Source organism: Hyla sarda, chromosome 8 (assembly GCF_029499605.1).
Source record: "Hyla sarda isolate aHylSar1 chromosome 8, aHylSar1.hap1, whole genome shotgun sequence".
NCBI classification, from domain to species: Eukaryota; Metazoa; Chordata; class Amphibia; order Anura; family Hylidae; genus Hyla; species Hyla sarda.
The window spans coordinates 84001219-84014545 of NC_079196.1; the positions used below are offsets into that span (position 1 = coordinate 84001219).

Consider the following 13327-nt stretch of genomic DNA (forward strand, 5'->3'; position numbering starts at 1 on the left):
TTTTGGGACCCTTACACAGCTCAAGGCCTGGTCCGCCCATACCTTTATTTTTGAATGTTATTTTTTAAGATTATAGTAAGACAATGCGCTGTACAGTGTTTTACTAATTTGCACTCTGCTATAATCTAATATACCCTATTCTTGCTACTGTCAAACTGCACTTAAAATCTCCCTAAAATTTGCCAATATTCCTACATACTGACCATAGAGGTAGAAACCAGCTGTACACAAGCATTCTGTGGACAGTGAATTCAGTTACATAAAGTGACTCACAGTTGACATCTTCTCTATACAATCACAGGTGACGTCTTCTCTAACTCAATCACAGTTGTAGTCTTCTCTAACTCAATAACAGGTGACGTCTTCTCTAATCTGAGTCGTTCACATTCCTTTTTTTCACATTATTAGGCCCAGGGCATCGTGAAGGCTTCTTCACAAGACATCTCTTCACAGAACCTGCTAGGCAGCCAGACAAACATGTTTGGCTCCTTTCTCCAGCACAATGCCCACTCTTTACAAACTCCCCCATAATTGTAGTCCCCCCCCCGTCTTCACCCCCATGGTTGTAGGCCCCCACTTTGCCACTATCTGTGCTAGTTGTCCTTTATATAGGTTTAGGCCATGACTTCTATGCTCCTCCTGTATGGGATAAGATGGGACCCACTGCTATGGGCCATAGCATTAGATCCAGTTCAACATCAGACCAAAGGAGCAGTGGAACAGTAACCAATGCAGACTAGTCACTGCCCGGGGCCGGGCCAACCAGCATATTCTCTTTGCTACTCCACTCCCAAAATTTACAAAATGGCGTTTTTTTTTTCAATTTTGTCTCACAATGATTTTTTTTTCCATTTCGCCGTCGATTTTTGGGTAAAATTACTGATGTCATTACAAAATAGAATTGGTGGCGCAAAAAATAAGCCATCATAAGGATTTTTAGGTGCAAAATTGAAAGAGTTATGATTTTTTTTAAAGGTAAGGAGAAAAAAAAACGAAAATGCAAAAACTGAAAAACCTTGAGTCCTTAAGGGGTTAAGGCTGCCTGCCCCAGCTGAGAGGTATGATATGTGTGACTATACAGTAAAGCAAAAACTGTACAATCACAGTGTATGTGAATAATGAAGCCCTAAAGTGACAGCCAGTGGCCCCAGTATAAGGCCCCTTACTGAGGTACTGGTTGTATCCCTCTGATTGTGGCCCTGCACTGCCATTATTATCAGATTTGTCACTTTTTGTGGTGATAACTTTGGGATACTTTTATTTATCCAAGTGATACTAAGGTTGTGTTTTATGACACATTGTATTTTGTGCAAGTGATATATTTTATTTAATATGTTTTATGTTTATTAATAAAATATAAATCCAAAAACAAAATTAATGAAGGAAATAAGCAATGAATTATTGAAGAATGAGTAATTTTTCCTTACCGTTGCATTACCATAGGCAATTCAAGCCAACGCTAGGACCACTCAGAGATGCCCCATCTCAATAGACTGCAATGCATTTATGAGCAGATTCTGCCAAAAAAATGTACATGTTCATTCTTTCAGAGGAGTCTGGGGTCCGGAATTCCTATTCTTGCTACTGTCAAACTGCCCTTAAAATCTCCCTAAAATTTGCCAATATTCCTACATACTGACCATAGAGGTAGAAACCAGCTGTACACAAGCATTCTGTGGACAGTGAATTCAGTTACATAAAGTGACTCACAGTTGACATCTTCTCTATACAATCACAGGTGACGTCTTCTCTAACTCAATCACAGTTGTAGTCTTCTCTAACTCAATAACAGGTGACGTCTTCTCTAATCTGAGTCGTTCATATTCCTTTTTTCACATTATTAGGCCCAGGGCATCGTGAAGGCTTCTTCACAAGACATCTCTTCGCAGAACCTGCTAGGCAGCCAGACAAACATGTTTGGCTCCTTTCCCCAGCACAATGCCCACTCTTTACAAACTCCCCCATAATTGTAGTCCCCCCCGTCTTCACCCCCATGGTTGTAGGCCCCCACTTTGCCACTATCTGTGCTAGTTGTCCTTTATATAGGTTTAGGCCATGACTTCTATGCTCCTCCTGTATGGGATAAGATGGGACCCACTGCTATGGGCCATAGCATTAGATCCAGTCCAACATCAGACCAAAGGAGCAGTGGAACAGTAACCAATGCAGACTAGTCACTGCCCGGGGCCGGGCCAACCAGCATATTCTCTTTGCTACTCCACGCACATTTCACACATCACTTATAACGAACGTGCCTGCAGCCACTACTCCAATAACCTCTTAAGGACCCATGACGTACGCGTATGTCACGAGTCCGCTCCCGATCTATTACGCGGGGCCACGGCGTGGCCCCGCGTCATAGCGGGTCGGGCCGGGCCTCTAACAACGCCTGGGACCCGTGGCTAATAGCGTGCTATTAACTCTTTAGACGCCGCGTTCAAAGTTGAATGCCGCGTCTAAAGAGAAAGTGAAACCATGCCTGTTAGCTCAGGGAGCTGTTCGGGATCACCGCGGCGAAATCGCGGCATCCTGAACAGCTTACAAGACAGCTGGAGGATCCCTACCTGCCTCCTTGCTGTCCGATCGCCGAATGACTGCTCAGCACCTGAGATCCAGGCATGAGATCATATGAGAAACCACTGATCAATGTAAAAGATCAGTGTGTGCAGTGTTATAGCCCTCTATGGGAGCTATAACACTGCAAAAAAAAAGTGAAAAAAAAAGTTAATAAAGATCATTTAACACCTCCCCTATTAAAAGTTTAATCACCCCCCTTTTCCCATAAAAAAAAACGGTGTAAATAAAAATACACATATATGGTATCGCCGAGTGTGGAAATGTCTGAATTATAATAATATATCGTTAATTAAACCGCACGATCAATGGCGTACGCGCAAAAAAAATTCCAAAGTCCAAAATAGTGAATTTTTGGTCACTTTTTATATCATTATAAAATTTATAAAAAGCGATCAATAAGTCCTATCAATGCAAAAATGGTACCACTAACAACTTCAGATCACGGCGCAAAAAATGAGCCCTCATACCACACCATACGCAGAAAAATAAAAAAGTTATAGGAGTCAGAATATAACAATTTTAAACGTATAAATTTTCCTGCATGTAGTTCTGATTTTTTCCAGAAGTACGACAAAATCAAACCTATATAAGTAGGGTATCATTTTAATTCTATGGACCTACAGAATAAAGATAAGGTGTCATTTTTAGCGAAAAATGTACTGTGTAGAAACGGAAGCCCCCAAAATTGACAAAATGGCGTTTTTTTTTCAATTTTGTCTCACAATGATTTTTTTTTCCGTTTCGCCGTAGATTTTTGGGTAAAATTACTGATGTCATTACAAAATAGAATTGGTGGCGCAAAAAATAAGCCATCATAAGGATTTTTAGGTGCAAAATTGAAAGAGTTATGATTTTTTTTAAAGGTAAGGAGAAAAAAACGAAAATGCAAAAACTGAAAAACCTTGAGTCCTTAAGGGGTTAAGGCTGCCTGCCCCAGCTGAGAGGTATGATATGTGTGACTATACAGTAAAGCAAAAACTGTACAATCACAGTGTATGTGAATAATGAAGCCCTAAAGTGACAGCCAGTGGCCCCAGTATAAGGCCCCTTACTGAGGTACTGGTTGTATCCCTCTGATTGTGGCCCTGCACTGCCATTATTATCAGATTTGTCACTTTTTGTGGTGATAACTTTGGGATACTTTTATTTATCCAAGTGATACTAAGGTTGTGTTTTATGACACATTGTATTTTGTGCAAGTGATATATTTTATTTAATATGTTTTATGTTTATTAATAAAATATAAATCCAAAAACAAAATTAATGAAGGAAATAAGCAATGAATTATTGAAGAATGAGTAATTTTTCCTTACCGTTGCATTACCATAGGCAATTCAAGCCAACGCTAGGACCACTCAGAGATGCCCCATCTCAATAGACTGCAATGCATTTATGAGCAGATTCTGCCAAAAAAAATGTACATGTTCATTCTTTCAGAGGAGTCTGGGGTCCGGAATTCCTGAATGTACATTCCTGAGCGCACTTCATAGAACAGGAGTGGGCACTCTGTGTATGTTCCTTCCACCCTGCTATCCACAAACCCACTTTAGCATAGCCACATGCCCTCTGGAGACCATGTGAATGATGTAGCAAAAACCCATTGCAAACAGTGGGTAGCTGCTGCACTTAAACTTCCGAATGCAGTTCCAGAGTGGAATTTAGCATGGAAACTCTGTAGTGTGAGCATACCCTTAGGCTGACAGACACAATACATTGAACCCCCCCCCCCAAACAAAAAAAAAATCATAATTCATGAGCCTCAAATTGATGGCAATAAGAAGCGGCGCAGCTTGTCCCACAAATAGCTACAAACAAAAACCCATTGATAATATAATATGATAGTCAATTTTCTTACATTTTGTAATAATTTCTAAAAAGGAATTCTACGTGGATTTTGTAAACCTGAAGCTTTCCTCAAACCCTAATGCAAATTGTAGGGTCTGTAAGTTTCATTCTGATTTTCTGTCACATGTAAGATACAATTTTGGCGCACAGGCAATGTGTCTCAGTTGTCTCATAACCAGAGAAAAAGTATAGGTTTCACGATAATAAATCCCCATCATTGTCTCTGGTCACACAGAATGTTGAGAAAGGTCAGAAAAATAAAAAGACTTGCGCTACAGCACAGGTGTGGGTCCCGTGTATGAAAATAGGACAAAGTGGCGCATGGCGGTAATAGAAGCATATTGCACAGTATTATAACTTGACACCATGGGCTCGAAGGCTGAAGAAAAAATCTTGGAATAAGCCTATAACACTAATCAATCAGTCACATAGCAGCAACTCAATGTATTAAGACATGTAGACATGGTCTACAAGAAAACTTCAAACCGAACATCAGATTAAAAGTGACTTTGAATGTGGCATAGTTGTTGTAGCCAGATGGGTTGGTCTGAATATTTCAGAAACTACTAATCTTCTGAGATTGTCATACACAACAATCTCTTACAGAGGATTATCTGAAAAAGAGAATGTTAGGAGACACGGCAGGTGGTGGATCCTCCGGGCTTGTGTGGATGGAGACTTGAGCCATGCCAGGGAGTGGAGTCTAAGGTGCCACTGGTTTTCACTAGAGCCCGCCGCAAAGCGGGATGGTCTTGCTGCGGCAGGTGGCACCCAGGTTGCTACCCCTGGCACCACTCGTTCACACAGGTAGCTGGGGGGGTGGCGTGGCACAGAAGGAGACTGGCAGGATGTGGTGGCATGGCAGACGGTCAGGGCAGGAACACAGGTACAGGAAAGGATGGAAGCTAGGAACAGGTACACAGTAACTGGGACACAGGACTTCACAATCGCTAAGACAACCAAAGATCCAGCAGGGAAACCAGGGAGGAGCAGATACTTATGGACCAAGGGACAGGTGCAGGCACTTTAATTAATTGGGTACTGGCCCTCTGGCGCGTGCGCGCCCTAGAAGGCGGAGGCACATGCACCGAGGCTGCAGGGACACCAGGAAGCAGACACCAAGGACGTTGAGTGACGGGCAGAGACTCACATGCGGGGTGGTCAAGCGAGGAGAGGAAGTATTCACACCAAGGGATGCCACTCCAACTTGACCAAGATGAGAGCGTTCTCCTGGAAGCGAAGAACGTACAGAGCAGTCTTTGAGAAAGTGCTCCAGACTGGCACAATATAAGCACAAATTCTCATTGCATCGACAGGATCTTTCCTGTTGCATTAAGCGAAAACGGTCCACTTCCATAGCCTCTTCGGCAGGAGGCGAAGTAGATAGTTTGGTTGGAACATGGGTGCCAGTCGGGGTGATCGCTGTGTCCGGGAAGGTTCTCCTTCCAGAAGAAGTTCTTCCTGCCTCTCGGCAAAACGCACATCAATACGGGTGACCAAATGGATACATTCACTCAGGTTATTCAGAGAATCTCATGCAGCGAGAGCATCCTTGATTTGAGGGGAAAGTCCTTTTTTAAAGGTAGCACAAAAGGTCTCGTCGTTCCAAGAAAGTTCTGAGGCAAGAGTGCGGAACTGAACTGCGTAGTCGCCAACGGGGGAGTTACCTTGGCAGAGGTTCAGTAGAGTAGGCAGAGGAAGCTCGCACGGGTTCTTCAAAAGCATTACTGAATTCTGTAAGTAATGCTGACAGGTTCAAGGAGACCGGATCTCTAGAATCCCAGAGAGGAGTAGCCCAGGCCAGGGCTTTTCCGGACTGAAGACAAACGCCACTTTAGCACGCTCTTTCAGGAACAGATAAACCATGAGTTCAAGATGAACTGAACACTGTGTCACATAGCCTCTACACAGCTTGGGGTCTCCATCATACTTATAAGGCAAAGACAAACAAAGCTGGGTCCCAGGAGAAGCTGCAGGCACAGGATAAGGCTCAGGACTAGGTGGCTGCTGCTGTTGTTGCTGCTGCGCAGCAAGGAATTTGTTGCGTGATGGCTGTAAGTTGGTTCAGTTGTTGCGCCTGGTGGGCTCACTGCTGCGACTGCTGGGCCACAACGGAGGGAAGATCCGAGACATCTGGCAAAGGCACCCCAATGGGATCCATGGCCGGATCTTACTGTTAGGAGTCATGGCAGGTGGTGAATCCTCCGAGCCTGTGTGGATGCAGATTTGAGCCATGCCAGGGAGCGGATTTTAAGGTGCCACTGGTTTTCACCAGAGCCCGCTGAAAAGCGGGATGGTCTTGCTGCGGCAGGTGGCACCCAGGTCGTCACCCCTGGCTTGACTCGTCGTCACAGGTAGCTGGGGGGGCGTGGCACAGAGGGAGATTGGCAGGATGTGGCGGGATGGCAGACGGTCAGGGCAGGAAAACAGGTACAGGATAGGACGGAAGCTTGGAACAGGTACACAGTAACTGGGACACAGGACTTCACAATGGCTAAGACAACCAAAGATCCGGCAGGGAAACCAGGGAGGAGCGGATACTTATGGACCAGGGGACAAGTGCAGGCACTTTAATTAATTGGGTATTGGCCCTTTAAGAGTAAGAGCTCCGGGGCGCATGCCCTAGAAGGCGGAGGCACGCATGCCAGGGCTGCAGGGACACCAGGAAGCAGACAGCGAGGACGGTGAGTGACGGGCTAAGACTCGCATGCTGGCTCGTCTTGTGATGTGAATCTCAGCCCCGCCGACAGCGGGGACAGAGAGCACTCATGGCCAGCGAGTCAGGCTGGAGCGCAGGTGTAACAGAGAAAATATCCAGTAAGCGACAGCTGTGTGAAAGAAAATGCCTTGTTGACATTGAAGGTAAGAGGAGCATGGGCAGACTGGTTCAAGATGACAGAACAGCAACAGTGACTCAAATAACCACTCATTACAACCAAAGTATTCAGAATACCATCTCTGAATGCACAACATGTCAAACATTAAAGCAGTTGGGCTACAGCAGCTGAAGACCACACTGGCTGCCCGGCCTTAGGTGTTCAGGCGCCCTGTGCGAGCTAACCTAATCAATATATATTGTGCATTTTCTCTTTTTTTATATATTATATTTATACTAAGGTCTGTTATGTCCATCTATTCCCTATTATATATATTTGCCTTTCTTATACATATTGGTATCACATATTATTCTAGCTTTTATATGCAATGCATTACCCTTTTTTTGATACATGTATTCATGTTTTGCTATTGTGTTTGTGGGAGTGGTGTTAGTTGATTAAACCAGGTGTGTACCAGGGCGGTCCACTTCACCACTTCCCATAAAAGAATGGTCATTAGTCCTGTATCCTTGTATGAGTAAGGTTTTTTTTTTCCGGCTGAAACGCGTAACCTTGTGTCCTGCTGTCCTGTGGCTTGATTTTGAAATAAATTCGATTTTATTTGCACGTTACCCTGCACTGGATCTTCCATTTTTCTCAATAAAAATATTAACAACACATTCAAGGTAGAACATTCAAACAGTGACCAACCAAAGTGTGTTATAAATGTTTGTTTACATTAAAATATTTTGTGTATTCTCCAACAAATAATAATGTAGCAGTTACACAAAGAAATTTTTTGGTCGGAGCCAGCCAGCCGGGAACAGTGAATATAATACTATGGCATTATCATTTCATATTCCCCGCCTGGAGCTGTGATTGGCCGAGGGGTCTCAGCCAATCACAGCTTCATGGGGGAAATATGAAACTACAGTGCTGTAGTTTCATATTCATGGTAGCCAGCCGGGGAGCGGAGTGCTTGTCACCTGCGCCGCATGACTACAAATCCCAGCATTCCCTTGCAATAAGGCAGGGGCATACCTAAAGCATTTGGAACCGAGGGCGGACCCTTTGTTTGGCACCCCCCACCCGCACCCCCCTTAATTATACCCCCCTCCCTTCCCCCCTCTAATTACAAAATTCCCTCCCTGCCTTAATTATACCCCCTCCTTTCCCCCCTTTAATTACACCTCCTCCCTCCCCCCCTTAATTACACCCCCTCCCTTCACATAGAATTATTTACTTACATTTTGATGATGCCTCTGTCCAACCACTGGTGATGGATCCTTCCGCTCCTTTAAAAGATCCATGAAGGCAGCATCAGCGTCGTGACATCACGTTGCGCGCCGCAGCAACACTCCTCCCCCTGCTGCTCCAACTCCACAGATGCATGCGCTGGGCGGAAATGCGTCACGGTCGCGGTGTAGCAGTGGATGGGGGCAGGGCCGGACTGGGACAGAAAATAGGCCTGGGCATTTTAGACTAAGCAGCCCACATCGGTCATGGGTGTGGCTATGTGAAGGCGGAGCCAAAAAGGGGAGGGACCACATGTCAATCATAGTTGGTTATAATAAGGTACATAAAAAATAAATATATATATATGTATAACATAAACAAGGATGAGTTAGCCAGCACTACTGATCCCAAACTACTATATGGACCTGGCATACAGGTGCACGCTGCTAGGCTAAATATACAGCAACAGGAGAATATAGCAGCACACTGCTAGCACAAAGATACAGATGACACATGAAATGCTATACAGCTATAGTGCATAAAATGTCAAAAATGAAAAAGTGAGGTACTTAGCTCACAATTTGGTGGCCAAATTGCTTGGACCATCCCACCACGGTAAGGTGACCTCATCGGGACGGACCCTACACTGTGAATATGGCTTTGTGTAATCAGTTAAACAGGCATTGCAAGGTCTGCGATGTCCAGCACCTTATGCACACCTAAAAGAGGTGGGTGGGGTGCTATTTGGCCGCCAAATTGTGAGCTAAGTACCTCACTTTTTCATTTTTTAAATTTTTTGCCCTATAGCTGTATAACATTTCATGTTTTATCTGTATCTTTGTGCTAGCAGTGTGCTGCTGTATTCTCCTGTTGCTGTATATTTAGCCTAGCAGCATGCACCTGTATGCCAGGTCCATATAGTAGTTTGGGATCAGTAGTGCTGGCTAACTCATCCTTGTTTGTGTTATACATACGGGGGAGTGGCTACCTCCATGTTGGCTCTTGCACCCCACCCACCTCTTTTAGGTGTGCATAAGTTGCTGGACGTCGCAGACCTTGCAATGCCTGTTTAACTGATTACACAGAGGCATATTCACAGTGTAGGGTCCGTCCCGATGAGGTCACCTTACCGTGGTGGGATGGTCCAAGCTATTTGGCCACCAAATTGTGAGCTAAGTACCTCACTTTTATCTGTATCTTTGTGCTAGCAGTGTGGTGCTGTATTCTCCTGTTGCTATATATATATATATATATATATATATATATATATAGACACACACACACATAGAATTAGACAGTTACCAAAGAACACCTGTATGTAAGGAGGAAATATTATCACCATGCATATTACTATGATACTGTTACTGAGCAAATCCTGTATACTGGGACCAATAATACCAGTATACAAGGAGAAATATTATCACCATACATATTACCATCATACTGTTATGGAGCAAATCCTGTATACTGAGACCAATTTTACCAATATTACCAGTATACAAGGAGAAATATTATTATCATACATATCACCATCATACTCAGGTGCGTACGTTGCGTTTGGCGAAATCTCAGTTACTGTGCACCGCAGGTAGCTTGGATGTCCCCTCTAACAGTATGGAGTTGGTGGCAGGGGTTTTTCCGGTGGGATTCTGGCGGTGTTTGTTAAGTGTCGGTATCCGGCAAGGCGTTCTGGGCTGTTGATTTACTTACATGCTATCTTTCGTATGGTGGGCCCAGGGCAGGGGACTGCAGAGCTGCCGAGCAATGCAGCGCTGGTTCTGGGGTGCTGCCGGCTGGTGGGTCATGTGTGGCCACTGTGGTGCACTTACCGATAGCTTGTTACTCACCCTCGTGTATCAGTGGTCTCTGCGGGGGTTCCGAGGTGACGGGGGCTGCGGGGCTCCCGGCGTAGTTTCAGTGTGCCGGCGCGGCTGACTGCAGTCATGTCTGCGCTAGGTTGTTACAAAAAAAAATAGAGAGAAACTAGGGGTTTAGCATGGCTTATAGTTATTAGGTAGAATCATTATCACTGTACCATGTTATGTATAATAATTTATTTTATTTTTTTTACAGGTGAATTAAATGTCTTAATTGTATAGGGGTGTTTAATAGGGCGGTGTTTAATAAAAAAAATTGTACAGGGGTTTTAATTGTATAGGGGTGCTGTATAGGGTGGTGCTTAATATAAAAAAAACTTTTATACGGTTCATACACTCGGAATATCATATACAGTGCATATAGTTATGAGGTTTTACAATACATTCTTTTCCCCGTTATGCGCAAAGTGTTCTGGCATGGCTTCTGTACGCTACATATACTTGTAATGACTTATGCAGCGGGTATACAGGCATAGTGTTGTGTACAGTATAGGCGCACAGTGTTATATGTAGAGGGTACGGTTATAGGTATGTATTCAGTTTCATACGTTCGTAGCATTACATAAGGTCCACGCGGTTACAATATTACAAGCGGCAAATACAGTATTGCTTTGTTAATTACAGTACATTTGTTATTCATAGGGTTTATCTACATGTGCATAACCATTATAGCAGTCATCAGACGTGTTTTGATGATAGCAATTACAGTGCGTTAATTTCATTTCACGTAGTTTCACAGGTTTTAGTGTTTACGTTTTTTTACCTTGGTAGATACATTATAGTATTACAGGGCATATGTTTGTAGCATTACATTAGTAACTCACATCTGTTACGGTCGTTGCCTTTGCGTTGGCATAGCTGTGGTAGCGTGTAAACTTGTCAGTGTTTTCTGTGGGTATGCATATTGAGTCTACAATAGAGCTGTTAATGTATAGGTGACCACATTTTTGTTTAGAGGCTCCACGGTATTATGTTATAGCCGTTACATTAATGCCTCATGGCATTCATACTCGGCATATGCGTTGTGGCAGTGATGCTGATTGATATGCCCATGACATTTGTGTCGTGCATACGCCTATGGCATTATACTGTTCATGGTCGCTTATGATGTCATATGGTCGGTACTCCCATGGCATCTATTGGATACGATAGGGGCTTCATTGTGCATACACTCTGGACAGTCATACTGTTCTCAGGCTTATTGAGTCATACTGTCATGCGATCTGGGCATTTGGACTGTTCACACGCTTGTTCATATTGGGCTCACGCTCAGGGCAGGAATAAGGTCACACTCCATAGCAATCATATTGTCCATACGCTTTCGATATCTATACTGTTCACAGGTTTAGGGTAATGTACACTTTTCACACGCTCATGGCATCTATACTATTCATTCGCTCGGGGTCGCGTTTCTGGTATGCTTGTGGTGGTCATACTGTTTAAGCTCACTGCATTCATACCTTTCATATGCTCCTGGTAGCTACACGTTTATGGCAGTTATACTGTTCATTAGCCCACGGCATTCATATTGTCCACTAGCTCATAGTACTTGTTATTACATGATCGGGCCGTTGATCTATTCATACGCATATAGTAGTTATATTGTTCAGGCAATTTTGGTGTTTACACGATTATTGTGCTCATGATACACTTCTCATAGCCTCATAGTAATTTATACTGTAATACATTAATGGTGTTTCAATGTCCATCCGCTCGTGGCATTCATAATGCCCTTATGCTCGTGGCCAGTATACAGATCATATCTTCACGACATTCATTCGTCATATGATATTGTTCAAATGCTCGTAGCATCTATACTGTTCACACATTCTTAGCAGTTACTGGTCAAGTTCTCGTGGCATTTGTGCTGTTCACATTTATGGCGGTCTTACGGTCTTGTGATCAGGGTATTTACACTGTTCATATGCTCCTGTTCTTCATACACTCATAGGTTTCATGTGATGCATGTTCTCGTGGTTGTTATGTTGCACATGCGCTTGTGCGTTGGTTTCAGACACTCATGGCATTTATATTGTGCATGGCATTATACGGTTTATATGCTCATAGTATGACACTTGTTTTCCCAGTATACCTGCCACTTCTGCAGGGGATTGACCGACATGATGGTTCTTTTCTCTCACATTGCAGAGCAACAGCGTCATGACACATAGGTGGTGTATACCCCTCATATCTGCCACGACTGCAGAGGGATACATTGCATAGTCGTTGCTACTGACACGTTTCAGAGTGACAACACCACAACACATAGGCGGTTGTATACCCAGTATACCTGTCATGTCTGCAGGGGGATACATCGCATAGTTGTTTGTTACTGACACGTTTTTCAGAACAACAGCATCACGTCACATAGGCAGTTGTATACCGTTCGTACCTGCCACGTTTGCAGGGGTATGCACCGCGCTGTTTTTGTTTACTGACACTTTTTCAGAGCAACAATATTTCGAAACATAGGTGGTGTATCCTTCGTACCTGCCACATCTGCAGGGGGATACATTGCATAGTCATTGGTACTGATGCATATTTAGGGCAACAACATCATGACACGTAGGTGATGGTGATCCTTCGTACTTGACACACTGTGCAGTTGTTGTCACTGTCACATCTGCAGGGCAACAACAGCACGACATACAGGTGACTATATACTCTTTGTATCTAAAAGAGTTGCTGTTGACTCCATGCTGTCAAAGTAACAGCGGCATGGCGCATTAGGATTGTAGTCCCTGCATACCTGTCACTCCGGAAGTGGGATACACTGGTAAGTTATTGTCACCAACACACTTTCGTAGTTATAGTTCCATGACAAATAAAAAAAAGAAACAATGGTTATGCTGGACCTGCCACGTGTACAGGCTCGAGGGTACGCAAAGAACTATCACACAGGTACGATGATTACAAATAGACCTGTCTCGTCTACAGGCACGTCGATTACGAACAGACCTGGTAAAGGTTCAGGCA

The 13327-nt window shown here is 43.8% G+C and overlaps 1 protein-coding gene across 1 annotated transcript in view; it reads right to left on the reverse strand.

Annotated features, from left to right (window-relative positions):
• The window catches only part of LOC130284655 (uncharacterized), a 57089-nt gene that overhangs the window by 27323 nt on the left and 16439 nt on the right, over nucleotides 1–13327 (reverse strand). Inside the window, exon 4 of the mRNA XM_056535211.1 lies at nucleotides 10322–10426. Within this exon, the coding sequence (XP_056391186.1) occupies nucleotides 10322–10419 (98 nt within the window). The 5' untranslated portion in view covers nucleotides 10420–10426. The remainder of the gene's footprint in view (nucleotides 1–10321; nucleotides 10427–13327) is intronic.